The sequence below is a fragment of the Triturus cristatus genome, chromosome 3_1, assembly GCF_964204655.1.
Source record: "Triturus cristatus chromosome 3_1, aTriCri1.1, whole genome shotgun sequence".
Taxonomy (NCBI): Eukaryota; Metazoa; Chordata; class Amphibia; order Caudata; family Salamandridae; genus Triturus; species Triturus cristatus.
In genome coordinates this window covers 811,368,761-811,395,061 of record NC_140583.1, presented here as the reverse complement: position 1 = coordinate 811,395,061, position 26,301 = coordinate 811,368,761, and the positions used below count along the sequence as shown (strand labels likewise).

General features: G+C 46.8%; 1 protein-coding gene across 1 annotated transcript in view; it reads right to left on the bottom strand.

The window, feature by feature from the left end:
* LOC146861089 (aryl hydrocarbon receptor-like) overlaps positions 1–26,301 on the bottom strand; it is an 867,902-nt gene that overhangs the window by 40,517 nt on the left and 801,084 nt on the right. Inside the window, exon 9 of the mRNA XM_085645144.1 lies at positions 22,466–22,607. Within this exon, the coding sequence (XP_085501270.1) occupies positions 22,466–22,607 (142 nt within the window). The remainder of the gene's footprint in view (positions 1–22,465; positions 22,608–26,301) is intronic.

The window sequence follows — 26,301 nt, the reverse complement described above, 5'->3', positions numbered from 1 at the left end:
GATGGGGTTTGTGCCCTACTTCTGGTCCCTGGTCCGGGTCCTGTACGCTCATCCGAGAGCACGAGTACTGGTCAACGGGGTGTTGTGGGAAGCCTTCCCCATCGCCAGGGGATGTCCCCTCTCCCCATTATTATTCGCCCTGGAGATGGAGCCCTTGGCATCCCTGGTGCGGGCGGAGGAGCGTCTTCATGGATGGGAGTGGCCCCATGCGGCCGCGGACAAGATCGCATTGTATGCAGACGACGTCCTTGTCTTCCTGTCCGGCCCAGCCTCTTCCGGACCACACTGCCTCCGGATTTTGCAAGCATTCGAGCAGGCCTCGGGGCTGCGGCTAAACACTGGGAAGTCAATACTGGTCCCCCTACATCTCTCTAGAGAATGCTTCGATTGGCAGTCTGCCATACCATTACGGAGGCAGTCTTTTAAATATCTGGTGATCTGGGTCGCCCTTCTTCCCGAGCTGGGCTGGTCCCTTAATGTGGCCCCGTTGGTCAAGAAGGCCAAGGTGGACCTTCTCAAATGGAAGACGTTGCCTCTGAACCCCCTGGGGATTGTGGCCCTTTTTGAAATGATGATCCTCCCCAGGTTCCTTTACATCAGGGGTCTCCAACCTTGTCTGCAGTGAGAGCTATTTCTGATCAGTGAAAATGGTTGTGAGCTACTAAAGGCCACGCAACGCGCACATTTTTCCGAGCGAGAGCAGCTCACACCCAGCTTCAGTGATTTTGAGCCGAATTTGTTTGGAGCCCATACTAAGGTTACATAGTAAGCAGAGGCACCACTCTGTGCAGCCTAGCCCCCAATACTTGTATTGTTTCATGGTACCAGTTTTGCCTGTAAATCTGGATCCCCCATTACTTAAATATTGTTATAAAACCACATTTAAACACTGGGCACTGTAAACAAAGCATTACTTTTAAATGTTGACAGTATTAGTGGTTTTGTGTAGTTTTCTGCAGCATGACTATATAACGTATTGACTCTTAGGACTTGTTAGCAGATGCCAATGTTGTTGCTTTTTTTACGTAATTGGCCAGGTGTTTCCCTCGGGTCCTCGAGTATTCTGGATAAATCCATGGCATCCACATAGGAATCATTTTCTTTCATGGTAAATATCTCCTTTGCATTAGGAGTAATGTAGCTCCTACCCACCCTTCAAAGCTCCCAGAAAGGCCATGCACTCTCTGCACATGCCCACCCTCTTGCATTTTTTTGTAAACCTTTAGAAAAAAAACGGTCCTTTTTCCACCATGCCAATGCTCAACTCAGTGCTAGAACACATGGCTCGACTCTGCAATGTTCATTGGCAGAAAATACACAGTTATTGTCTGTTCGCCAACATCGTGCTTTATCTCTGCCTTCGTTTGGCAATCCATGAAAGTGACTCGGTGTATTTAAGACTCTTTGATTTTAACCTCGGCTGCCACCACTCTTTACTATGGGAGGCAGATGTAAAGCACGGTGGCATCCGACATTAAAATCAAACAGTCAGAACCACTGGTGGAGACTAAGTACCAGCAGCACTCCATGCAGCCTGACCGCACAGAGGGAGACAGACACCAACACAGCGACAGAGAAGGACTGCAGAGCTATTCTGGGTACCTGCCATGCTGGAGTGGGGAAACTTGCAGTTCAGGATGATGAGTGATATGAGTCCGCAGAAAGGAGATGCAAAATTATATCACTAATGCTGACGTCACAAGCAGAGTCCTCTGCGCAAAGTACAGTCCAGTGTAAAGGGAAGAATTGGGACCCATGGCTATAATGATGCATTCTTTTGGGTTATTCATGCAGCGCTACTCAACCGAGACCAGAGATTATTTAAACTGCGAGCGAAGGGTATTCCCTTCTCTGGATCGGTTTCACCATGTGGGTTTTGGCAAGCAGGGAGACAAATTCCAAACAGCCACTATTAAAACAACGGCGCAAAATAACATATTAAATCTTAAAGGAATCTCACTGAACGGGAGAGACTCCTTTGCCTCCCTAGGCTCGGTCAAAATGAAAAAAGACAGTGCGTCGCTTATGAAGAAAGATTAAGCGCGACAAATGACGTGGCAAGGACCTTTGATTTTAATATCGACTGTCGCCTCGGTTTACTACTGAAGGTAAATGAAAAGCGCAGTGCAGCCGATGTTAAAATCAAAGGGCCTTGTATGCACTGAGCCGCTTTTACTGACTATTATGCGAATGGAAATAAAAAGCCCGGTTTAGTCAGTAAGAGGCCCAGTGCATGCAAGGACCTGGCTTGGATTTTAACATTACTGCCACCCCTCTTCATTATTGAAGGCGATGTACAGCACGGTAGAAGTTCAGTGCATGCAAAGCCCTTTGATTTTGACCTCTGCTGCCACCGCGATTTACTTTTGAACACAGATGTAAAGCACGGTAGCAGCCGAAGTTGAAAACAAAGAGCCTTGCATGCACTGAGCCGTTTTCACTGACTACTACACGCATGCAAATCTAAAGTGCGGTGTTGTCAGTGAGACCGGCTCAGCGCAGGCAAGGACCTTAAATTTTAACGTGGTCTGCCACCATACTTTACTGTGGAAGGCAATGTAAAACGCGGTAGTGGCCCAGTGAAGGCATGGACCTTGGATTCTAAACGTTGGCTGCCACCGCGTTTTATTATTGAGGGTAGATTTAAAGCGCGTGGCAGCCGACACTATAATCAAAGGGCTTTGCCTGCACTGAGCCTCTTTTAATGAATATACGGGTACTAGAACAATGGCTTGCCTACCTATACAGCTTCTCGGTGAGGATCAGCGGCATAAATCAAGCGCTGTGCCAGTCTGGAAAAGGCGCGTGACTGTGCAGAGTGCAGGAAGAACGTCACGTTCTTCGGCCCGCCCCGCCCCGCCCCATCTAAGCTCAGTTCAGCCATTCTGAGCAGCAGGTTCGGGTGAGGGCGGGCAAAAGACACCGACGTGATAATAAATGAATGCTCAGAATGAAGCCTTATTATATACTGGCGCGAGCTACTCCCAGGGGGTCGGCGAGCTACCGGTAGCTCGCGATCGACCGGTTGGAGACTCCTGCTTTACATCCTACAGAACACCCCCTTTTGTTTTTCCAGGGCATGGTTCAGGGAACTGGACAGTCTAATCACCAAGTTTCTCTGGAGCGAAGGGCGAGCCCGCGTGGCTCTGTCGACGTGTCAGATTCCCTCTTACGATGGAGGCATGGGGATGACCCACTTGTATCTATATTTCCTGGCGGTGCGTCTACTGGTCATCCACGACTGGTTCAATGGGGGCTGGTCGGACCGAGCATACAGGCTGGAATTGAGCGAACTGGGGTTTGTGCACATCCAGGCCATGATGTATGTGGGGCCCATTCCGACCCAACTGCCGGATGTGACACGCTCTGTGTTCTTGGCCTGGCGTGCAGTGCTCCGTCATACCGGATGGACAGGGAAGCTAACCCAATGTACCCCCCTCTGGCACGGGGCTTGGCTCCAGGAGGTTAGTGGACTGCGGGGGTTCAGAACCTGGGACCTTATTGTTATCGCTCAGCTCGGGGACATCTGGGTAAAGGGCCATATGATGTCCTTCCAGGAGCTCCGACATCGCTACTCCCTCCATTCATCTCAGTTTTATAAATATCTGCAACTGAGACATGCCCTCCACATGCATATTGCGGACGATACGAGACTGCCCGAATACAGCCCCACATAGGACCAAACGATGTTGGGAGACTTGGGTAAGGGGGGGGTGTGTCCCGCATTTATTGCACCCTCATCAACAACACTCCCACATTCCTAGACAAGTTGAGGGGCCAATGGGTGGAATGGGTGGGCCCCCTTGACGAGGTGGACTGGCGCGATGCCCTTATGGCCCCCAGAATAATCACTGTCTCCGCCAGACTCAAGTTGGTTCAGCTCTACTATTTACCTCACTCCCCTGCGCTTGTATAGAGCGGGCTTGCCCCCGGATTCTGCATGTGCAAAAAGTAACCACGCCCCAGCTGACTTCCTCCATATGGTCTACTTGTGTCCCCGCTTGGGCCAGTTCTGGTGATCCATTGAAGTGGAGCTGACGGAGGTATTGGGATGGGAGGTTCCGCACGATCCACATCATGCCTTGCTGGGGATTACTTATGGGCTGGATGGATCCAGGAATGATAAGTTGTTTTTTAATACAGCAGTGATGGTGGCCAAGCGGGACATTGCGGGGCCTGGATAAGCCCTGACCCACCCACCCTGGAAAGGTGTCGAAGAGGGGTGGACTGGTGCACGACCCAAGAGAAAGCCCTTTATAAAGCGAAGGGGTGCGTTAAGAAATACCGCAGAGTGTGGGGAAAGTGGTTGAGGAATGTGGAGGGTCCTGCTTAACCTGGTTTCAACTTCTGTCTATGTACTTTTACGGGGATAGTGAGTGGGGGGTGCAATAAATATGCGAATGAACTCAAACGTTGATTTCCGTATATTGGCTGAATTGTTCCTATGTTTTTAAAATCAATAAAAATTTGCTTATCAAAAAAGAGAAGTAGATAAAACAAAAATATGGTAAATGTTCTTACTTGATTCAAAATCTCAAGGGCATACAGTTGCTAGAGCATGTGGTGGTGGCATTTCATGTCTAAGCTCATGATAGCACTTGTCATACCAGAGACTGCTGCAGAATCCCTGCATGCAAAGAGCTTCACTTCACACACACTTGTGTGCAAACGTGCAATTTTCAACAAAGGTGGTAATCTGTTATGTGCCTTCTCAGTTTACTAATAGTGTGCAAGCTGTGGCAATGGAATGATGGAATTTGTATGTTTTATTGGTAGAGATACGTCTAGCAATGTACTGCCATTAGTATGGTCCTAAAGCAGTGTGGGAGTTCGGGTACCTTCTGACAGACTGGAGCCTCTTCTGATTGTTAGAGCTGGATCTTCACTATTGTGGGTGCAGTTAATGTGCTGCTAAAAGTGCGTTGTAATGCAAGCACCATGTTGCGGCCAATGTGACCGTGCAAGGTGTGTATAGTCTGTGCATATGCGCTGAAATGAATCAGAGAGCACTTGTGTGGGAGTAAGGTCAGTGATTGCAGTGTTCACCTGTACCCTCCGGTATTAGGATGGTCATTTGTTGCAGGAATTGATGCTATGATAAGTAGTGTGCATAAGAATTGCTACGGGAACCCTTGGGTGAGAGTCCGTACCATGGTGAGCAGTGTGGAGCGGCCCCATAATCGGATCAGATATGCAGCTCCCTGTCTCCCGGGCCTGATGTGCAGTTTAGGGAGGAAATAAGGCATAACAGCTACAGTTCTTGACTTTGGGAACTCTGCACATTCTCGGGTGCACTCTCTCAGCCTCCTTCACTGCCATTCTTTCCTGTTCCTTCCATTCCTCAGCCAGGCCTCAGCCCTTTCCTGCACGATTCTGCCACCTTCCCCTCCACTCCAAACCACCTCCAGGATCTCCCCCACATTACATCTGATTCTCCCTGGCCCCTCTTGGAACACAGCCCTAGATGACCAGCTGCACTTGACTGTAACCCACCCAATAGGTGTCAGGGACAACTGTTAATGGGGTACTGTTTCTTACCTTCACTCGAAACTGTTCATCCGACATGTTGGGAGGGAAGCTACCACAGGAGGAGAGAGACGAAAGTGAGGGGCCGGGCAGAACAAATAATTATGTGAGGGTCATCAGTTTCTACCACTGGCTGTTGGTTGCTTTCTGATTGTACATGGGCCCAGGCTTGGCTGCTGGCCTGGGCCATCTGCACATGCACAGCCTCCGAGAGAGAGCACCACCACAAGGTCTTCTGATGACTTGGAAGGGAGGAGAGGCTGTGGAGTGTGACGAGTTGAGGGAGGGTGGGTGGAGAGCGCGGGGACAGGACAAAGTGATATGATCGGTGTGATATTATACAAGGGCCATCATTTGTAGCGCTTTCACGCGTTCCTACAGATTGATGGCCCTGTGAGCAAACACACCACTGGGGTGGTCACGAGGTGGGCAGACACACTACTATGGGGTGGTCACGTCGTGTTAATTCTTTTATTTTTATTTATTTTAAAAACTGTTGAGTCCATGTAAGCATTGGCTGGACGGCCCTGGGAAGCTGAAAACAAGAGTGAGAACTGAGTGATTATGCTGGCCAAGCCCGCTTATTTTGTTACTAGCGGCTGATATTGCAGCACTGCTACAAAACTGGCCGCCAGTAACAAAACAGGCCCCCACCCTTCCAGCCTCCTGGGGAAACACCTGATGCCTGGTCCGGCCTTGACCATGATGTAGTGTTGTGAGGCTGACACTGCTGAGGCGCTGCCCTGGGGGTCGCAAGGTGGCAGGGGTCGCAACAGGTGGCTTAAAGGGTCGCAGTTGACGTTCATGGATACACTTTATAATTTTATTTTGAAGGTGCTGCACAGGAAGCATTGAGGCCTCTAAGCCTCCATACAATTGTGAATTCTCATCAACCTCCTCTATTGCAAGGCGTCTGGAATTTCGAGCTGTACTAGCTGAGCAATGATACTGCATTAGCCTCCGCCGTAACTGTCGCCCCTTCACAGTTGTCATTGTTTTTCGGCTGACTGTGGTGGGTTAATCGGACATACCAGGGAAGCTGGGCAATGGCAAAACAGCAGGAGTTGCCTCTTGCTCACTATCATAGTCTCTCTGATGCACATGTGTGTGGAATATATATATCTATATATGTATATGTATATTACTGTTCTGAGTTTGGTTTACTTAAGATGATTGAAATATGTAAAACATATTTTACGGTTTGTATATACTGTTGTTTAAGTCCTACTTTTGCACTGTATATTAAGTTTGGTAAGGTTTTAGACTATATATCTCAACTTCAATATTTGGACTACAACTCCCATAATGTATTACAAGGGTGGAAGTAGCATTACTATAGATTTTCCTACCTAAGAATATGTAAATTACAATAAAAAAGGTACGTAAACATGATGTTAAATATAAAAGCTGTCGGAATTCTTACCAATGGTCATAGATGGAATGTTGGAAGTATCTATGTTACATACACCTACAACACTGTGTGGCTGTAGAGGGACGCTATCAGAGATTCCATGGGAGTGGGTGGTGGTTGCTCCCCCTGACCACATGCCTCTGACAGATGATTAGCCACCTTCTCCTTCATCTTGGAGGGCAAATCATACCACATTTTACGTATTTCTGGTATTGTACACTGTGTGACTCCAGTGGAATTGATTTTATCCAATATGTCCATCCAAATTCTGTTTTTCTGGTATTCTGGGACACTGAAAGAACTCTTCCCTAAAAGGTCTTCATGTAGGTAACTCATTCTTTGAGTAAGACCTCCCACTCTTTCTTATTAAATTTGAATCTGCACTTTCTTCCATAACATCTTTCTCTGCATCTTCTCTGGACATCTTAATTTTTGAGTGGTGAACAGTGGTAAACCAATTCTTCTTCCCCAGCACTCCCTCACTTCTGTGTCACTGAACACTGATAGCAGCCTGTATTTAATAACTTACTATTTGTGAGGTCATCAGGCTGCTTACAAACGTGACTTTCGCAATTTGCGTTTCCTAGTGCTGATTCTCTATTCAGCGATTCAATAATAAGAAATCCCTAATTTGTGATTCCTTATCCTACCGGATTGCAATTTTACCCTTGATGAGGTTCATACATATGAAATAGTGATCCGGTAACCATCTCTATTTGGAAATTGCTATTCATAACCTACGTACATCTGGCCCTAACTGGCTGCAAGACTAAAGCTCCAAACTTTTAACGGCAATAAACGTGGACAGTATAGTCTATATGAATGAAGAATGATACTTGTATAAGAACACTAGAAGAGGCCTCCCGGTGGTAAGATTGAACTATGACACCACATTTAGCAAATTACACAACGGATTAGCCAAGCATGTCCAGATCTGAATGAATCCCCTTGCAGAAGAAACTGTAATAAGAAACTTTTGGAACGTATGCCATTCGAAAGACGCTGGCAAGGTACGTAAAACACAAGGTTCTCTAATGCACCTACGGCAGTGTTCAGTGCAGCAGGCTAAATCACTCCAATAGGACCAAGAAACAAATGTTTACTAGTATTTATTTACAATAATCAGGTAGTCTCAGGGAAATACGCATAAGGGCTTGATTCCCCCAAAAAGTTAGATTTACATCTATGTGCGAGTGTACATTTACGACTTTCTGAAATGCACAAATAATGCTAATAATAAGTGTGTGGAAATCTGCACTGGGCGTAGCTTTCTTTGAGTATTCTGGAGGTCATGAGACAATTCCAACATCCTATTCCTTCTGGGGAGAGTTCTCTAAATCGGAGAAATCCACACAGAGGGTTTAGAACTATCAGTTCAAATGTAACTTTTTGCCACAGACAGAAAAAGGTTACGTGATTGTGATCCTGGTTGTGCACAATAGGCATCTTCATTAAAGTCATAAATACTTCAATGATTCCCTGCTGCCTATGTGGACTTCAGAATATCTTCCTGTATAGTTATTCTTCCATGGAAATTACATTGTAGAATGTCTTCATTCATGAGCTTATGTAAATCCATCAGATATGTCAACTTTCTCTTAATGTCCATAATATTGTTATAGAATGCCTAAAATGAGCTGATTTGCACCATCGGTTATGCAAAATCTACTTCAAATAATGTGAACATCAAGGTAAAAATGCAGCCCAATAGGCTTAGATTAGGAGTACAGAAAAAAAGAGGTATTTCCCTTTAAGAACCTGGAACGTATTCTCTTCACACAATGCATTGCACTGGCAGTTGCCTCTCAGAGCCAGTTCTTTTTCACGCATGAGCGTATATAAATAATATCTACTGCCTGAGTATAACCAGTGAGGGAGGCGGGTGAGTCGTTTATAACTTCAGTGAAGATTTCTACGATGCAGCACCATGACTACAGGTATGTAACATTTTCTTATGCATTGTAGGATCTTCACTGACAGTCATGAACACTTGAACAGAGTAACAAGCTAACAGTTTAAAATGAGGCTGTTAGGCGGTAAAGAGAAAAAGAATGCTTTAGAAACCTGCTATAAAGACGAGGACTTTATCTAAAACGATTTATTTGAGTTTCTTATCCAACTTTAATTTCTGTTTGAGTATCTAACTCTAATCAATAGCGCTTGGTGAATGTATGCATTGATTTCCATGTTGCCACCTTGCATATTTCAGAGATGAAGACACATCTAACTCCGGTCGTGGTTGTGGCTTTACCTCCAGCGGAATGGACCTTCGGCCTGGCAGGGAGATATCTGTTAAACAGCTAGTTACATAAAGAAATACATGCTACTATCCATCTTGCAATGGATTGTTTAGAAGCACCTAATGTGACCATAATTCACAAATAGGCGTTTTGTTTTTTCGAATATACTTTACATTATCTAAGTCTAAATGTAGGACCCTTCAAACATCTTCTGAATAAAGAGTCCTCTCTTCTGGTGAAAACAGATTTGGGAAAAGCTAGGAAGAGTAATAGCCTGATTGATGTGAAAATTATAAACCACTTTAGATAGGAAATAAGTATGGGTCCTCAAGACTACCACTTTGTCATGAAAAATGATGAAAGGTTCTACTGCTGATAATCTTGTAATTCACTAATCGTTTTTGCTAATGTAATTGTGATTAGAAGTACTTTTTATTATGATAGCTGCTGCTGTTTTCCATGAGAGGAGCTGTAAGGTATCTCTCTGTATAGGCTCAACTGTGCGACTCATTAGTTTTGAGAACATCACATTGAGCTACCATCGAGACAGACTTTTTATTGGTGTAAATTCCATCTTAAGACCTTCCAGCAAATCTTTAGCTGTTGGGAACTTAAAGAAGGACAACTGCTTCAGAGAGAGTAATTATGGCCACTGGATCGGTCTTTATCGAAGAAATTAACAATTTTGATTTGGCTTGATGTAGCAAGTATGGAAGTATTATATCCTCTTGGCATGAAATGGGATTGTGACCTTTGCTTTGACACCAGATGCAGGACCATTTCCTTTTTAATGCATAAAAATATCTTGTGGATGGATGTTTTAACACCTTCAGTACTCCCATACTATCAGGAGGCAGATTTAAATATCTGCATTGTCTAATCTGAGGAGCTATGCAGCCACATTCAATGACTGACTGCATGGATGCTGGACTTTAAAACCAAATCATAAGATCTGGTCTGCACAACAATAGTCTGTGGCCTAATAGAGACAGTTGAAGAAGGTCCAGGTAAAACCATTGCTTGGCCAAACTGTTGCTTTTAAGGTCATCTTTTTCTTTGCTCTCTATAATTGTACTATTACTTCTGATGTGAGTAAGACTGGCGGAAAGTCGTAGACAAATGGCGGTAACTGATCAGAAAGGCATTGCTCAGAGTTTAGCTCTGGTGCCCTGGGTGTAATGTATCAACAATTCTGTTTTGTGTCATGGTGAATAGTTCTATGGATGGAGCAGTCTATTCTGCGAAAAAATCTCCTACGACTTGTGAGGTACCCCTGGGATATGTTTTGCTGTCAGTAATAGCCTTCTGACCAGGAGCGGCCCGTGCAGGAAAGAGCAATGGGGCGGAATGGGGTGGGGACTCGACACACAACGATGAGGGAAAATGAACTATTTATTTAATTTTCCCTCATCGTCGTCTGTCAAGGCCCCCCACCCGCCCGACTTCTCTTACCTGCACAGGCCGCTCCTGCTTCTGACTAGGGCCCGATGCCACATGGATTTTACTTGAAATGATAACTGGTTTGATCTTGTTCCTCCTTGTTTATTGGAATAATGCATGTCAGTGGTATTTTCCGTTAAAATCATATCTTTTGATAACAAACAAGGAAGGAAAGCCTTCATTGCCAAGTGCACTGCTTTCAGTTCTAGAAGATTAATACAATAAGTCTTCTCTTTCTGTCCATGGTCATTCAATTGTCAGATGTTTGAATCTGTTTGTTTTTGGAATGGAACTCCACCTACCAAATTTTCAGTTTTGCACCACCATGCCAGAGAGTTTAGTGCTAATATTGTGAGATGCACACTGTCTACTCGATTTTCTCTTTTCTGAGGCTATTGATTCTCAAGGCACTGCTTCAGAAGTCTCTCCTCTGAAGATGTGCACTTTGGTTTCAAGTGTCTATCTTTGCTCCTAGATATATCAGACACTGTACTGACTTCTGTGTGGATTTGTATATGTAGAATAGCAGCCTTGCTGTGTCTTTGAAATCCAGTGCTGCCTTTGACTGCTTTTATTAACCAGTCATCGAGATAAGGATAATCAAAGATCACCTTCCTCCTCAGATAGGCTGCAGCCACTGCTATGCTCTTTGAGCAGGGTTCTGGGGACAATTATAGGCCAAACGACAGCACAGCATACTGATAATTTTCGTTTCCCACTAGGAATCCCAGAAATTACCTGTGATGTTATAATACGGAAATTTCCTGTGATGGTGTGTAAAAATAAGCACATAAAGGGCTATGCCAGAAAGACAATTTTTTTCTTTATGTGCAGGTAGATTTGATGGAGAGCCAGGGTTGTTAATTTTTCCTCGGCTATAAACTTGCTGCCAAATCGTAGATCCAAAATTGGTTGGCATTGTTTAGACTGGCTTTTCTTTAACATCAGGAAATACCTGAATTAAACTCCTTCATTCTGTTGGCTTGACGGTACTCTTTCTATCACCCGCTATTGCAACAATAGACACGGTTTGTCTTTAATAAGGACAGATGATGTCCTGATGTCAATTTCAGTGGAATGGGAAGGGGCATAGCCCTGAAACAAATAGAGTATTCTCTTTGAATGATGTTTAGAACATGTTTGTGGTGATTAGTTTTGACTCTTCCAAGCAAGATGTCACAGCTCCCCATACAGGAATGGGTTACTGTAGGGAGTTTTCATTCATCATTGTCTGTGCAAGACAAAATTCTCCCTCTTGAATGGGATGGTTTAGGGGGAGTGCTCTTTTACTTCTGATAGTGCTTTGTAGTTGTGTCTAGACAACTGGTACAACAGTCTTGGGGACTGAACCCTCTGATGCAAGTATGACCCACCTTTGGGTCTGTATTGTTGCCTATAGAACTCCTGTTTTTGCAGACTAAAGGTCTTCAAAGTCTCGACTTAACTTTCCACCCTAAGCATCTCTTCCTTAGTGTAATGTCCAAAGAAAATGTGATTTTTGGGTTGGTGGACCAGGATAGTGGGAAATCCAACATAACCTCCTGAGTGACATCAGTGTGGAATTCGCCCATTGATTCCCAGTCCCGAGTATCTCTCAAACACCACATACTCTTGCAGCAGCGCAGGAAGATACATGACAGGCTCACGCATGCACAGTATCATATCATCCGCGTACAGGGAGACAACGAGTGGTCGCTGTCTGAACCTTAAAACAGCGTTAGCGTGTTTTTGGCGGATTTCGCAGGCTAAAGGCTCAAGCGCTAAAGAGAATAACATCGGAGACAGGGTACATCCCTGTCTTGTGCCCCCCTTGATTGGAATGGCATCTGAGATCCACCCATTTACCTGCAGTCGGGCCACTGTCTCAGCATACAGCAGTTTCACCCATTTCAGGAAAAATGGTGGCATGCCCATTCTCTGTAAGACAGTGAACATATACCCCCATTGTATGGAGTCAAAGGCTTTTGCTGCGTCTAACAGCACTGCAACCGCCTGAAAGTCTGACACCAAGTAATGTAGCGCTGCAAAGATGGTTCGCAGGTTATGGGCTGTGGATCTCTTAGGTACAAACCCTGACTGATCTGGAAGGATCAGCTTTGGGACCAATGGCTGCAGCCTATTTGCGATTATTTTCACCAGAATTTTGGCATCTATGTTTATCAGGGACAGAGGCCTATAGGACTCGCATTTATTCGCCCCTTTTTCAGTCTTTAACAATGTAATTATTAGCGCTTCCTTTAACGTGGAAGGCAGTGTTCCTGTCTTGTATGCTTTGCTGTAAACATTTAATAATCTGGGTGCTAGCCCATCTATGTAGGCCTTATAAAACTCACGTGGTAGTCCGTCAAGGTCAGATGATTTGCACGTGGAGAGGGACATTATAGCTTCCTTCACATCCTCCACATCAAAAGGTTACGTTAAATACTCTCTCTGGCCCTCAGAAAGCCACCCAAGAGCAATATCATCCTGATAAGTGGAGATCTCTGTTTCATTAACCGGTGGCATGTCCCCATAGAGTTCGGAGTAAAAATCCAGAAGAATCTTACTGATATCTGATGCGGAATGCCACGCAATGGCATCCCCATCCAACATCTCTATAATATTTTCCTGACCCTTCAGCATTGTTATCTTTTGAGCTAGTGAGCGACTACGCCTGCCACCTTCCCCATAGTACTGTGCTTTACATCGTCTAGATCTATGCAAAATCTCTTGATCGGCTGTTTGGTTATGTTCAGTCACAATGTCTCTGATTTTAGCAAGTGTTGCTGGTGCGGGGTTCAATTCGTACTCCCGTTCCAGCGCTAATATCTGTGCTGCCAACCCGCTGATTCTACGCCTGTGATCTTCAAGACTGCAGCCTGCGCTCCTATGCACTCCCCCCGGATCGTCACTTTGAAGGCCTCTCATAGTGTCTCCGCACTGTCTACCATTCCCTCATTTTCTGCAAAGTAGTTTCTAATAGCGTTCCCAAGGCCTGGCAGAGAGGACTGCTGAAGTCTCCACTGAAACGGAGGTCTCGAACACTCAGGGACACGCAGCTCCAGCAGCACAGGGGAGTGATCAGAGAGTGTTTTCGCCAAATGACTAATTGTAACTGTCCAGGGACCTACCTACGCGGATGCCAGTCAGTGGTCCAGCCTGGACCATGACCGGTGCACCGTGGAGACAAATGTGCTCTCCCTGGCTATGGGAGTCTCCATATGTCTTTAATCCCCTCATCATCCATCAATTGTAGCAAAACCTCTGATGCCTGCTTCCCACGCCCCCCAGCGCATTGCGAGCGGTCAAGACCCACGTCCAAGCATAAGTTAAAATCACCACCCCAGAGCACAGTTACAGGAGAAAACATAGAAATACGTCGCCGTACATTGTTACAAAAGGCAGGATCATCAACATTGAGTCCATATACATTCACCAATAGTACAGTCGTGCCACCCACTTTTCCCAGAATCAGTGCCACCCTACCCTGCTCGTCCACCTCAGATCTAATCATAGTGAACGTGTACCTTTCTTGACTAGGATCATCACACCTCTGGAATAAGAGGAGTATGAGGCAGCTACTCTCACCCCAGCCCACCGGCCCCCCACATTGTTCTCAGTATATTTGGTTAGAAATGTTTCCTGTAGGAAAGCGATTTGCACATCCATCCTATCCAGATAAGCTAAAACAGAAAGACTTTTCTTGGGGTTGTTTAGTCCGCATATGTTCCATGTGAGAAACTTTATAGTACTACCCAGATCTGCAACATATCAGGACCAAAATAGTTGTTACCCAACCATGCCACATATGCAAATTGTATTTCTCCAAAGGTTGTATCTTTACAGAATTGCACCTGCCACAGCACTCCCCTCCCCAACACCCCCACCCACTTCAGCATCCCCAACTTGCTACAGACATCCCCTTTTAACAAAAGCAACCACCCCAATGAACAGGGTATCATAATGAACATACGGGGTAAACCCATGGGGGAACGCCTGAGTGCAAGTTGCCTCCCAAGAGATCGGGAGGTGGCCGATCTGTATAATGTCATTGATATATTATCACAGTCATAGTTCCAAGACTCTAGAGCAACAATAAAACCAACAGCTTATTTTGAACCTGTGCAGCCCTTAAACAGAAAAGAATCACTGTGGACATCACCATAGAGGGAGCACCTTACATCTCCCTTCATAAAGCACGCAGCATGTGGATAAATTCACTGCTCCTCATCATCGGGGTCGTTAGAAGATACACACCTGTGCCTCTTCAATGTTTTAGCGTGCTCAAATGTGGCCTTTGGGCTGGTAAAGATCTTGAAAGCCCCTCTGAGCCATTTCTGATACCAGGAATACCCTACATCAGTAGTTTCTTTACTGTGCCAAATTCTCTCCTTGCTGCCTGCACCGTTATCGTAAAGTCCGGGTAAAAGGCAAACGCGTTTCACTGGTAGCTCATGGAGTCCTTCTCTCTCGCCATACGTAGGATAGAGTCACGGTCCCTGTAGTTTAATAACCTGGCAATGAGGGGGTGCGGCATTGCTCCAGGGACCGGCCGATCCACAAGCGAGCGGTGTGCACGCTCTACTATCAGCATTTGGGATAAGTTGCCCGCACCAAAAATATCTTTGATCAATCTTTCCACAAAAGTCTTCATTTTACCTGTGTTGGTCGATTCAGGCAGACCAGTGATTCTGAGGTTGTTTGTTCTTGACCTCACCTCCAAATCTTTTTTTTTCACCTGTATAAGCGCCAAAACCTTTTCCATGTTTAGAGATCGTATCCAGTTTGTCCTCAGTGTTGGAGACCCTCTGCTCGACCTCTCCGATTCTGGTGTTTTGCTTTTCCAGCTTTGCAAACATGTGGTCCATTCGTAGATTTAGGGTGTCAATCTTCCCATCTATTGACTGTAGACTACACTGCATTGCTAGAAGCGTTGTTTCCAGGGAGGGGGCAGCCTCCCCTGGGGCTTCAGCCTCTGAGTCAGAGGCAGTCTTTGATTGTGACCTGTTTCCACATCTCAAACGTGAGACGGGGCTGAGATTTGTCAGTTTTCCCCATTTTTTTCCCCTTGCACTTGTGTGCAACGGTCAGAAAGTGCTCACCTTTTCCAATTCTCTGTTGATACTGCACTCGCTGCGTCGTCTTACACAGGCAGCCTCATGTCTATAGATCATGGTTCAGACAGTTTTTTACACTTAGATTGCCTTATGTGCCAACCTCTTTTATAAGCTGTAGCCTGCTGTCATGCCAGGTCTGGTTTCGAAAGCGGTTATGTCCTATTTTCTGCAGCTACCGCCAGCTACTGCCTGTTGTATTACGCTTCCTAGGCTGGAATATTCCCTTCACTCACGTCCGATGTCACCGCAATTTTGTCTCACAACGGTGTGAGGGAGGGCACCTTCGTGCACAATGTAGTACGACCTGATGCCTTCAGTTCTTTTTTTGTTTTTAAAATTTCTTATTATATTTCCTCGTTGTCGGCCGCCATGCAGTATTCCCCCCAATTCTCTCTAGCATCCCAGGCCAACTCTGTAATTAGCCCCGCCACCTGTTCACACAGGCGGGTCCGTAGGCCACAGCCGCCCGCTTGGGCCTACACTTATCTCTGTACTCCCAGGCCCCAGCGCGGCCGCCGGGCCCACTCACCGCACCGGTTTGCACTGCAACTTGCACTTTCGGGGCTTAGCATTGTTTCCTCAGGGCATGTAGCAGGTCCATTCTGTGCAGCCTCCCGGCTCCTTTGTCTGCAATGCCTCAAGCTCCGTGAGGCAGACCGTTCAGCACCGCTCCCCCGCCAGGCCCCACCGCCCGATTCGGGCAGACCTCCACACAGTGGTGCCTAGCAATGGGCAGCAGGCCGGCCCCCGGAAACCCTTTCACACGGCATGGGTTGAATCAGCAGGCTATCACTACTCACACGAGTGTCCTTTCCCCAGCCGGCAGCCTCTCGGTGATGTACGCTCGGTGCCTCCCAAGCGCATACGGCTGCCATTTTGCTCTTGTGAGTTCCTGCAGATTCACTGCGGGATTACTGCGATGTCAAATTAATCGGTGCTTGCAAATTGCCTCACATCTCATCGGAACTGCATACATTAGCTCTGTGTCCCATTTGGCGTATTAATCCACCTTATTTCGGTCGGATAATTGTCGGATTGTAGACCGGCCGGCATACCTGCACTAATGTGCAGCCATCTTGCCGTGCGCCCTCTAGCGCCCCCCTGCTGTTTGTATTTACTGCCTGTCCAGCTCTACTTGTAGCTGACGCAGCTCATAAGAATGATATCCTTTTGGATGGTTGAAGAATTTTTTTTTGTGGATTTACTACAAGGCCAAGCTTGGAGAACAGGTGTAAGCAAGCGTCGAGATAAGGGAACACCCGATGCTTGTTTTGTCTTAGGAAAGTTGCTACTGGTACCAGGCACTTCATGAAAATGCAAGGAGCGGATTTGTGGTCAAAAGAGAGGACCTTGAACTGGTAATGGATGCTTACTACTGTTAACATGAGAAATCTTTGGTGTCGTGGGTGAATCGGGACATGAATCTTGGAGATCTAAGGCTGTCATATAATCTCCCTGATTTAGAAGTTGTAGCATATCCTGAAGGGTCACCATGCAGAATGTTTACTTTCTAAGATAGTTGTTTAGGTTTCTCAGATCCAGGATTGATCGACACTCTCTTATCTTCTATCGGACCAAGAAGAAACAGCTGTAGAAACCTTTCCCTTTTTGGCAGGCATGAACTAGTTCCATAGTCCCTTTTCTGAACATGGTGTTGACTTCTAACTTGAGAAGATGCAGGTGTTTTGTGCGGAGTTTTGATGCAGGGCTGGGGGTGGTTTGTGAGTGAATTCCAATGTGTGTCCAAATTGAATAAGATCTAATGCCCATTGGTTGTAGATTTTTGGATATCCTTCGTCCAAGATATGTTGTAGGAGGCGGGGGTATAGCCAGTGCCTGTAGTTCGTCATTGACGACGGCCTGTGTATTTTTCTTGCCGGACCAACTTTTCTTTCTGGAATGGTCTAGTATAGGCTGCCTGTGGGGGATGCCTCGGTTCATATTGTGTGCGAAATTGCTGAGATGCAGTTGGGTACATTGGGTACCGGTATTGGGTATTGCCGGTAACCTCCTCTGTAGGAAGGTTACTCTCTTCCCCAAGCACTTCAAAAAGGTATTTTTCCAATGATTTATCAGTGTCCATTTTGATTGCTTGAAGAGCGTCGTCGATATGTTTTCCAAAGAGAGCTTCGCCATTGTATGGACGGTCCATGATTTTACTTTGTACCTCCGGCCTTAAAGAGGTGGCCTTCAGCCAGCTATGTCTTCTCGAAACTGCTGCGCCTGCCAGTTGACGAAAATCAGTGTTGGCGATGTCCATGGTGGAATTGATGATCTCAGATACGGACACACTTTCCCTCTTGCAATATCTTTTTAGCATCAGCTCTCTCTTCCTTGGGAAGGCGGTCGAGATATGGAGCAATATCCGACCACATCTGGCAATCATATCACCCAATGACTGCCAAAGAGTTCGCTGCCTGCACTGTGAGCGCCGATATTGAGGAAAAACGCTTTACAATGTTGTCCAGGGGCCTACCTTCCTTGTCAGGGTGCTGATGGGTGTTTTGATAGACGCTGTGCAGCCTGGGTGATCACTAAGTCAGGTCTTGGATGCCAAATAAAACAGGCCGGAGAGTCTTCAGGGTCTTTATCTTTCTTATCCAGGCGTGGTAACGCAGAAGATAATGTGGCTGGATTATTCATTACTTTAATCCCCTCATCCCAGATATAATCCACAACGGATATAGCCTTGATGTTATTTCTGAACGGCTTCTTAAAGTCATATAAAAAACAATCTGTCTGCTTAGATGGCATGGGCAGATCGAATCTCCTTGCTGCTCTTTTAAGAAGATTATGAAAACCTCCTATATCTTCGGGAGGGGAATCCATAGGAGGTGGCATAGGAGATAACAGCATTGGATTAAGGTAGTCATTACTTTCGTCATGAAGTTCACACTCTTCTCTTTCATCAGAAGAAGATGAAGTATCCTGGAGAGGAACTGTCTGTTGAGTATGCCTTGTAGATATGGGCGTGGGCAAAATTCTTCTCATTTGGAGTGTAGATGGTTGCACAGGTAGAGTCTTTGGAGGTGGAGCCGATTGCCTAGGCAATGGCAATGTAGGTGGAAAGCGTTTCTGACAGTCTGCCATCATAAATTGCAGGTCGAAGACTAACGAGCTTGGGAGACGTATCATTTCCTCCTGGTATTGATGTTGAAATTGTGCTTGTTGAGGAGGATAATATCCTTGTTCATAATAGCTTTCCTCGTCATTATCATCATCCTATTGATACTTTTTCTTTTTAGATATATCTTTGTTGACTTTTTTCCCAAACAGACATCACAAATATCGGCATGTACCTTATAATGTGCATACATTACTGATTGTCCAAACAACCTATACAACAGGCCGTAGCCCAAGTACAGCAAAAGTAAGTTCCGTGTTTTTTATACCAACTTCTCCGCCACATGTGTCTTATGCATGGTGCCTCATACATGACAATCCTGTGGAATCCTGCTATGGCCCATGCCCCATACTCTGTGCTACAAAACTGCCAACCCTCCCCCTCCCAACCCCCACTTCCCCAACACAACTCCCTCCAACCCCCCGCCATGTCTGGTGTACGATCCCATATGATGTATCATGTTGCACAAATTCCTCTGTCCATTCTGCTCCCTGCCCAGTAGAGCCATGTTACCCTGCCTCCCTCACCTTCAAGTTATTATCTGGCTCCCTTCCTGAGTGTATGTCCTCCCCTTCTACCTCGCCGTCTGCTCCGTCCGCACCACATTCATCCTGTTGATACTTGACATGTAATTGTGACAGACACCAAAAGGTCCATCATCATTCGAATCCTCATCCAAAAGGTGGCTGGGTAGTAAGGGTGATACTTTGCTGGGTGATGTTTGCTCTGGTATCAAATATTTGTCTTTTGCCATGTTTCTTTGTATCTCTCTTTTGTCGTTGAGGCCATCGTCGAGGTCGTTGAAGGTGTTGCTGATGATGCGGCTGAAGGTCACTTCATTATCAATGGAATTGGCGTTGATGAGACGGAAACTATCTGCATCGTCGACAATATAGGTGCTGCAATCTGAGTCGTCGGCTAAGTGGTCGTCGTTGATTAGGATGTGACCATAGTCACTATGCTCGTTGTGGTCGTAGATGCGGCCGTAGTAATTTTTGCCGTCGTTGGTATTGCCAATTATGCCATTGTTGACAGAGGTGAATTCGTCTACGAACTTTTAGTCGATTGCAGTTTTTTAATTTATGAAGAAGTTGAGGCGGAGGTGTAGAGGGCTTAGACCTGGATCTCTCTGGCTTTTTTGAGAAGTAAAAAAATTGCTTCATGTTGTTCTGAGGGACCATGTTCCTCTTTGAAAGAGATGGACTTCACTCCTTGTGAGATCCCTGATGGGTCTTTTTTTAAGATGTTTTAGGAGGCTCATGGGATGAATCAGCTTCTGAACTGTCTCTCTCTCTCTCTCTCCTTTCTTATGTCACTAAAATCTTCAGAGACAGGATTGTCCTTCGTTTTTAGCTTCTGGAGCCCTACAAGCAAGTTGAGTCTCGCCATTCCTCTGGCAAGAACCTTCTGAAATATTAGAAGATCCTCTACTGGAGAGACTCTGGATGGAGAATGAGCTGGTAAAGTCAGAGTGAAGAAAGAGCATGATGAGTGAAAATAAGAAGATTGTGATCATGAGTATGATCTAGGTCTTCTGCTGATATGCGTGCTTAATGGAGATGCCGTGGTAAGACAAGAGCGCTTCCACTTCGTTGCTTTAGAGGTCTTCTTTGGTGGAAGGTGTCTGGACCTGATCTTCAAATGGTTTTGTTGGCCTGAGTGGATCATGTAGAGGGGGGGCTGTGTATGGATCTGCAACCATTCTAGGACGTTTCAATGAAGTAAAAGTGCTTTCATCTCTTCAGTTCTTGTTAGGACTGGATCATGTCTCTACTGCATGAGAAAACTGCCAGACTGGATCAATGAAGACAGAGACAATCCTGGACATAGTGATAATGAAATTAGTAACTTTTATGACGTTGATGGATGGAAAGTGTTCCAACATTGATGTAGGTATTTTTGATGTTGATGGGGTCTCTGTCGAAGAAGTTGTTGGGTCTCTGCTGGGTAGCGGCAAATGGATCAACACAGATCTGCCATAATGTGTCTCTGTCGATATTCTCATTCTCGATCTTGAGTGCCTTGAAATCGACTATTTAGAGTGCCACTTGCATCAAGTTGCAATTGAGCCATCCTTTGATGGCCAACATGTTGGAGCAGAGCCTCGTGAAGGTGATATCGTTCTATTACGTTGAGAATTTTGAGAATGATGCTGATATTTGTTTCTGTCACTGAACCTCTTTCCTCTAGATTGCCCTCTGTGGGAGTCTTTTTCAGATGATGGCACACTTAAAGAGACCAGCTGACAGACTGATCTTTCTAGCCTCCTCTTCTTCCTCTCTTCAGCCTTCATGTCCTGCACCATGCCCATATGCCTAAAGCCTTCTCTGTCTTTGAGTGTTCTTTTAGACCTTTTTAACAAATGACACACTCATTGACAGAGTGAGATATAAGAAGGTTGACCACACAAAACTTGTGAGCATCTGTAACTGCCTTCTTCCTTTCACATAAAGGGATCTTAGAATAAGAGATGGCATTTGGATTGAAAATTTTAGAGTCTGGAAAAATCTGTCCTTGATATTTAGAGATGGTACGTAAAAATATTCAAAATTATTTATTGACAGAAAATATTAATATTTTTCAGAAGTATGACTCTTCACGGGTGGTCATAGATCCTACTCTAACAAATTGGAAAAAACAACTAGCTCTGGGAGGCAACTGCCAATACAATACATTGTGGGACGGGGAGCCTCCTAGCTTCCTAGAGGTGGAGGCCTCTTTTTTTCTTTACTTTTAATGTATACCTATCCGGCTGCATTTTTACTTTGATATAGACACTGTTTAAAAGGGATTTTGCATTACAGATATGCAGCACAACTTAATTTAGGTATTCAACTACAGCATTATAGACATACAGGAAACAATTTCCATGGAAAAATAATTATGCAGAAGGTGTTCCGGGGTCCACACAAGCAATGGGGAATTATTCAAGTATTTATGATCATCAATGACGATTCTAAGATCTAGAAACACCTTTCCCAGAGCAGAAATCGATTCTCCCACTTCCCCAGCAAATATGGTGGTGATCCATTACCTTTCACACCATGGAAGGGTAGGTACGCCAGCACTTGGCTGGAGTAAATCTCAGATCCTTTCCAGGGTCGAAAAGGGAAGGAGAGGAGTTTATCAGTGGTGACAAACAGCCATCTTGTGGGTTTTCAAAAACTTCGAAGGCAAACCAAGCCTTGGAACACCCAATTCTAACCTCTTTAGTGGAATTTACAGGTGCGGAGAAATCTTCACTCTTGATGAAGATCTTAACACTTGCAAATGGGCTTTTGCTTGTAAGGAATACCTCTGGGAATTCCTGACAGGTGTAAGTAAGGTAAAGTTGGTCAGTTATGTTTATGAAATTTCAATGATAGGAAAACACCTCCCCACACACGCATGCACATACACACACCACATCTACTCATACATAAAATTTAGGGTTGCATATATAGACTATACAAATCAGAAAATACTTTGAACGTTTAGAAGTACAGTAAAGAAGGGGCATAATCGGAGCTTGCACATTCACTATGAGCAGTTGGCAGCTCGGTTTGATTTGAAGGCCCCATAGTGTAACCATTTCTCATAGTATGCTAATTGTAATAACAAAACAAAGGAGTGCCTCTGCATGACTTACACAAGCGGCCTTTGAGTGGCAATGATGTAGTCAGGCTTCCCGTTCTTGTACACAAGCCGAGCGTTAGCCTGCACCCATTTCCAGTGGTTCTCCTTGGTAAGCAGGCGGAACACGGTCAATCCACTCTCACCTGTCTTCATCACTGCAAACGATGACCAAGAATGAGGAGGTAGAAAGGTAAACAAGCAAAAATAAGGGAAGTGCAGGCACTATGCTTTCAATTTCCCTTGCAAATGTTATACATTAATCAAACAAGGTCACCGTGGTTCACAAGTGTATAAAGCATGTTAGTCTTTCTTAAGTTGAAATTTGTTTTACTGTTGCTCTAATATTCAACAAAATCCTGTATATTCAACTCTTTCAACATTCGGCCTCGCCGATCGTGGTACAACATTTTACATCCAGAACAAAGAAAAATGGTAAATGAAAACCCCAACTCCCACCCTCCCTCACCTTCCCCTGGGTGCCTGTGTGTCCTATTTCTGTAGCTCGTCAAGTGATACTAGGTGACTCCTGGGTCTCGATATGTGGCCGCTGCATGGGAATCACCGGTCAATCTTAGTATTCTAGCGCGTGGCTTGGGTAGCAAGCATGACGGACGCAGTCTGATCGGGCTCCGTCCACCCACGCCAGAATACGACGATAATCCTGCACAGATCTGCCCTGAGGAGCTGTGAAATACCCTGACCGACGCCCCGATCACCGGGGGCCACGGTGTTGGTTTTGTCTCTGGGATCGCAGCGCTGCTGCGGTGGTTTTCGCCGACAGCGATCCGGAGACAGAGACGCGGGCTGGGCTGTGTTGCGTTGTGGGGCCTGCCCTTCAGAGAGGCGCTGAGGGGGGATCGCCGGCCTCCATCGAGTCCCCGCATAAGCTACCAGCCCTGATCCGTAGCGGGGACGCCGCGGCCCCTCTTCCCCCCGCTGCTATGGGACTCCACCTAAGGATTTGGCTGCCTGGTCGGAGGCGCGGCTGGGCCAACCCGCGACATATGCCGCGGCCTCATTAGCGTGTGCTGCAGAGTTCTGGCCTGTGCCCTCAGAGATCTCGGGCCCGGTCGGACCTGCCCTTGAAGAAGCGGCCATCCATTGAGAACCCAGCTGGCCTGGATGCCATTGTGACACAGCGGGAGCCGTGTGTGAGGCCCCGGAGGACCGCTGCAGGGCCTGGGACAGACTGGGACATGGTGACCGGCGTCCTCGATCTCCTTCCCCCTGCTCGTGAGTGAGGCGCCTGTACGCAGAGTCCGGTTGGGGGGTCCGCTTCTACATTTTGGGGAGGCGCCGCGGGACGACCAAGAGCCCCCGCCGCAGTGGAGAGCGCAACAGGTACCCCTCCCCCCACTTTGTGGGACTCCATCTTGTGGCGCAGTCGGCGCGGGGGGAGGCCTGCATTCACCTGACTGGCGCGGACTGAACGGAGCTGGTTCCTGCAGTTGGGGGTGTCGTCCTGTGGGGAGGAGATCTGAGAGCGTGTGCCGCCATAGCGCATTCAACAGGTTGGATCAGGACCATCCCTAACTCTGCGCTACTCTTCGCTGCTACGGCTGTCCCCCCTTTCACTCCTCTTGATCGGGCGGTTGCGCGAGTGGGAGCGCGGCCTGCAGCCCCGGCGCTGTCAGACCACTGTTGGGCCTTCAGGAGATCGTTGATCCGGAGCGCAGCCAGTGCCCTGGGGGGATCCGGAGCGGGCTGAGGTGGCGTGGGATCGCTGATCTGTCCAGATTCTACCCATAGCTCTGCGGCCTGGCCTGACCAGGTCTTGAGAAGGCCCAGGAGAGGATAGCTGCATTTCCCCCACGTCCCCAGCTACCGGACCCATGCCTCCCTCTCATATGAGGACCTGCGTGGGTGCCTTGTGAGACACGTAGAGTTTCATTACCATTGACGCTGCTGGGCTAAAGATCTAGACCGAATCCTCCACCGTGTTGCCACTCCCCCTGTGTCCAGGTCCCTCGGAGATGGTCAAGGGTGGGCCCGGGGGCATGGGCCCCAAGCAGGGCACCATTGACCAATTCACGACGCCTGCTGGGGGGGCCACGGGGGAAGATGGGGGCACTAATGCCCCCGACAATGAGGCCCTCCTGGCAGCAATCAATCATGCAAGGGACACAATTGATGCCAAGATAGGCGCAGTGGGATCTGAGGTCTCCTTCCTGCGCCAAGATCGCCGCAAAGCAGTGGACCGTATTACTCAAGCTGAAACCCGGGTCTCGACGGTGGAGGACACCCCCCCAAAAAAAGTGAACAAGTTCACCGTGGAGTCGCAGGAGCTGGCCTGCAGGGTGGAAGATGCAGAAGGACGTGCAAGTCGCAACAATCTACGCTTTGTAGGCCTGCGGTAGGGATCTGAGGGTGGCCTAATGACCACCTTCATCAACAAATGGCTCACAGAGATCTTGCCAAAAGATCTCCTTTCATCGTCCTTTGTAGTGGAATGGGCCCACCGAGCCTTGACACAAAAACCTCCCCCAGGGGCGGCCCCAAGGCCGGTCATCACCAAAATTATGAACTATGTTGACCGCGTTGTGATCTTAAGGTTTGCCAGAACTCACAGAGACAGCCTCCAGCATGACTCTCACCCCATCATGGTGTTTCCGGATTACACGCGCCATGTTCAGCAACAGTGCCAATCCTTCCCAGCTGCGAAGCGCAGGCTACGCGAGCCGAACTTGCAATACATGTTGCTCTATCCAGCCAGGATGCGGGTGATCTACAACTCCAAATCCTTTTTGTTTGACACCCCTGAGGCCGTTTTTGCATGGACTAATGAGCACCCTCAACTGAGATATAACTCTCCGCCTGTAGTGGACTCGGACTCCTCTCGCAGTTCACGCAGTCAACGTCCGAGGCACAATAAATCCAAAAAACGGCGGGGCTCTAGATCAAGCAGGAGATTGGAGAGTCCGGAGCGGCCACCTTGATGATCCGGAAGCCATGTCTACACCTTAACTGCAAGTTGACTTGGGACTGGTCTATTTAGTAACCTTTTCTTATTAGTCTCCTCTGGGTGGGCGTGGGGCACAGCCATGGGACTGCGAGGCCCCAGACTCATTGTGCCCCTTTGTTGTGTATGTTTGCAGGGTGGGAATGGATGCTTTGGTGTGGATGCGGGGGCCCCTCAGTTGGTGGTCTCCTGGGTCACAAACCGCGACAGATACTCCTATTTCTTGGCAGTGGGGGGTGGGGGTGTTTTAGGAGAATTTAGTTTTGTTGTGTTTGCAGTAACATGTTCTTTTTCGCAGACAGGTCATGCTCTCTGTCCTCCTCTTTTTGTGATTGTAATTCCAAGGGGTGTAGATGTCAGGTGAGGCTACCCCGTATCTAACCGTAGTATCCTGGAACGTCAGGGGTCTTCTCCACAAGGTGAAATGGGGTGCAATCTTACGCCAAGCTAAACGATATGGGGCTGATATCCTACTATTACAAGAAACCCATTTATTTGGCAATAAGACGCCCTGCCTAGCTCGATTTGGATTCCATCATGTGTATCACTCTGGTTTCACCTGGGGATCCAGAGGGGTGGCTATTCTCATCTTCCGCAGGGTCCAATTTCAATACCTTACACATCAGGCGGATTTGGGAGGCCGGTTCCTCTTTGTCACATGTACACTGTCCGGGGAGCGGGTCACTATAGGCAGTATATATGCGCCCCCTTCTCTAGGGACTATATTTATTGACAAACTAGTAGCAACTTGGGGCGAGGTACATGAGAATTTGACCCTATTAGGGGGCGACTGGAATGACCCCATGGGACCACTAGACCGTCAACGCAGCCCAGACAGTACACCTTTACAGGGCCAAACTAAGCTGCATATCTTAGTCAATACCTTGGGA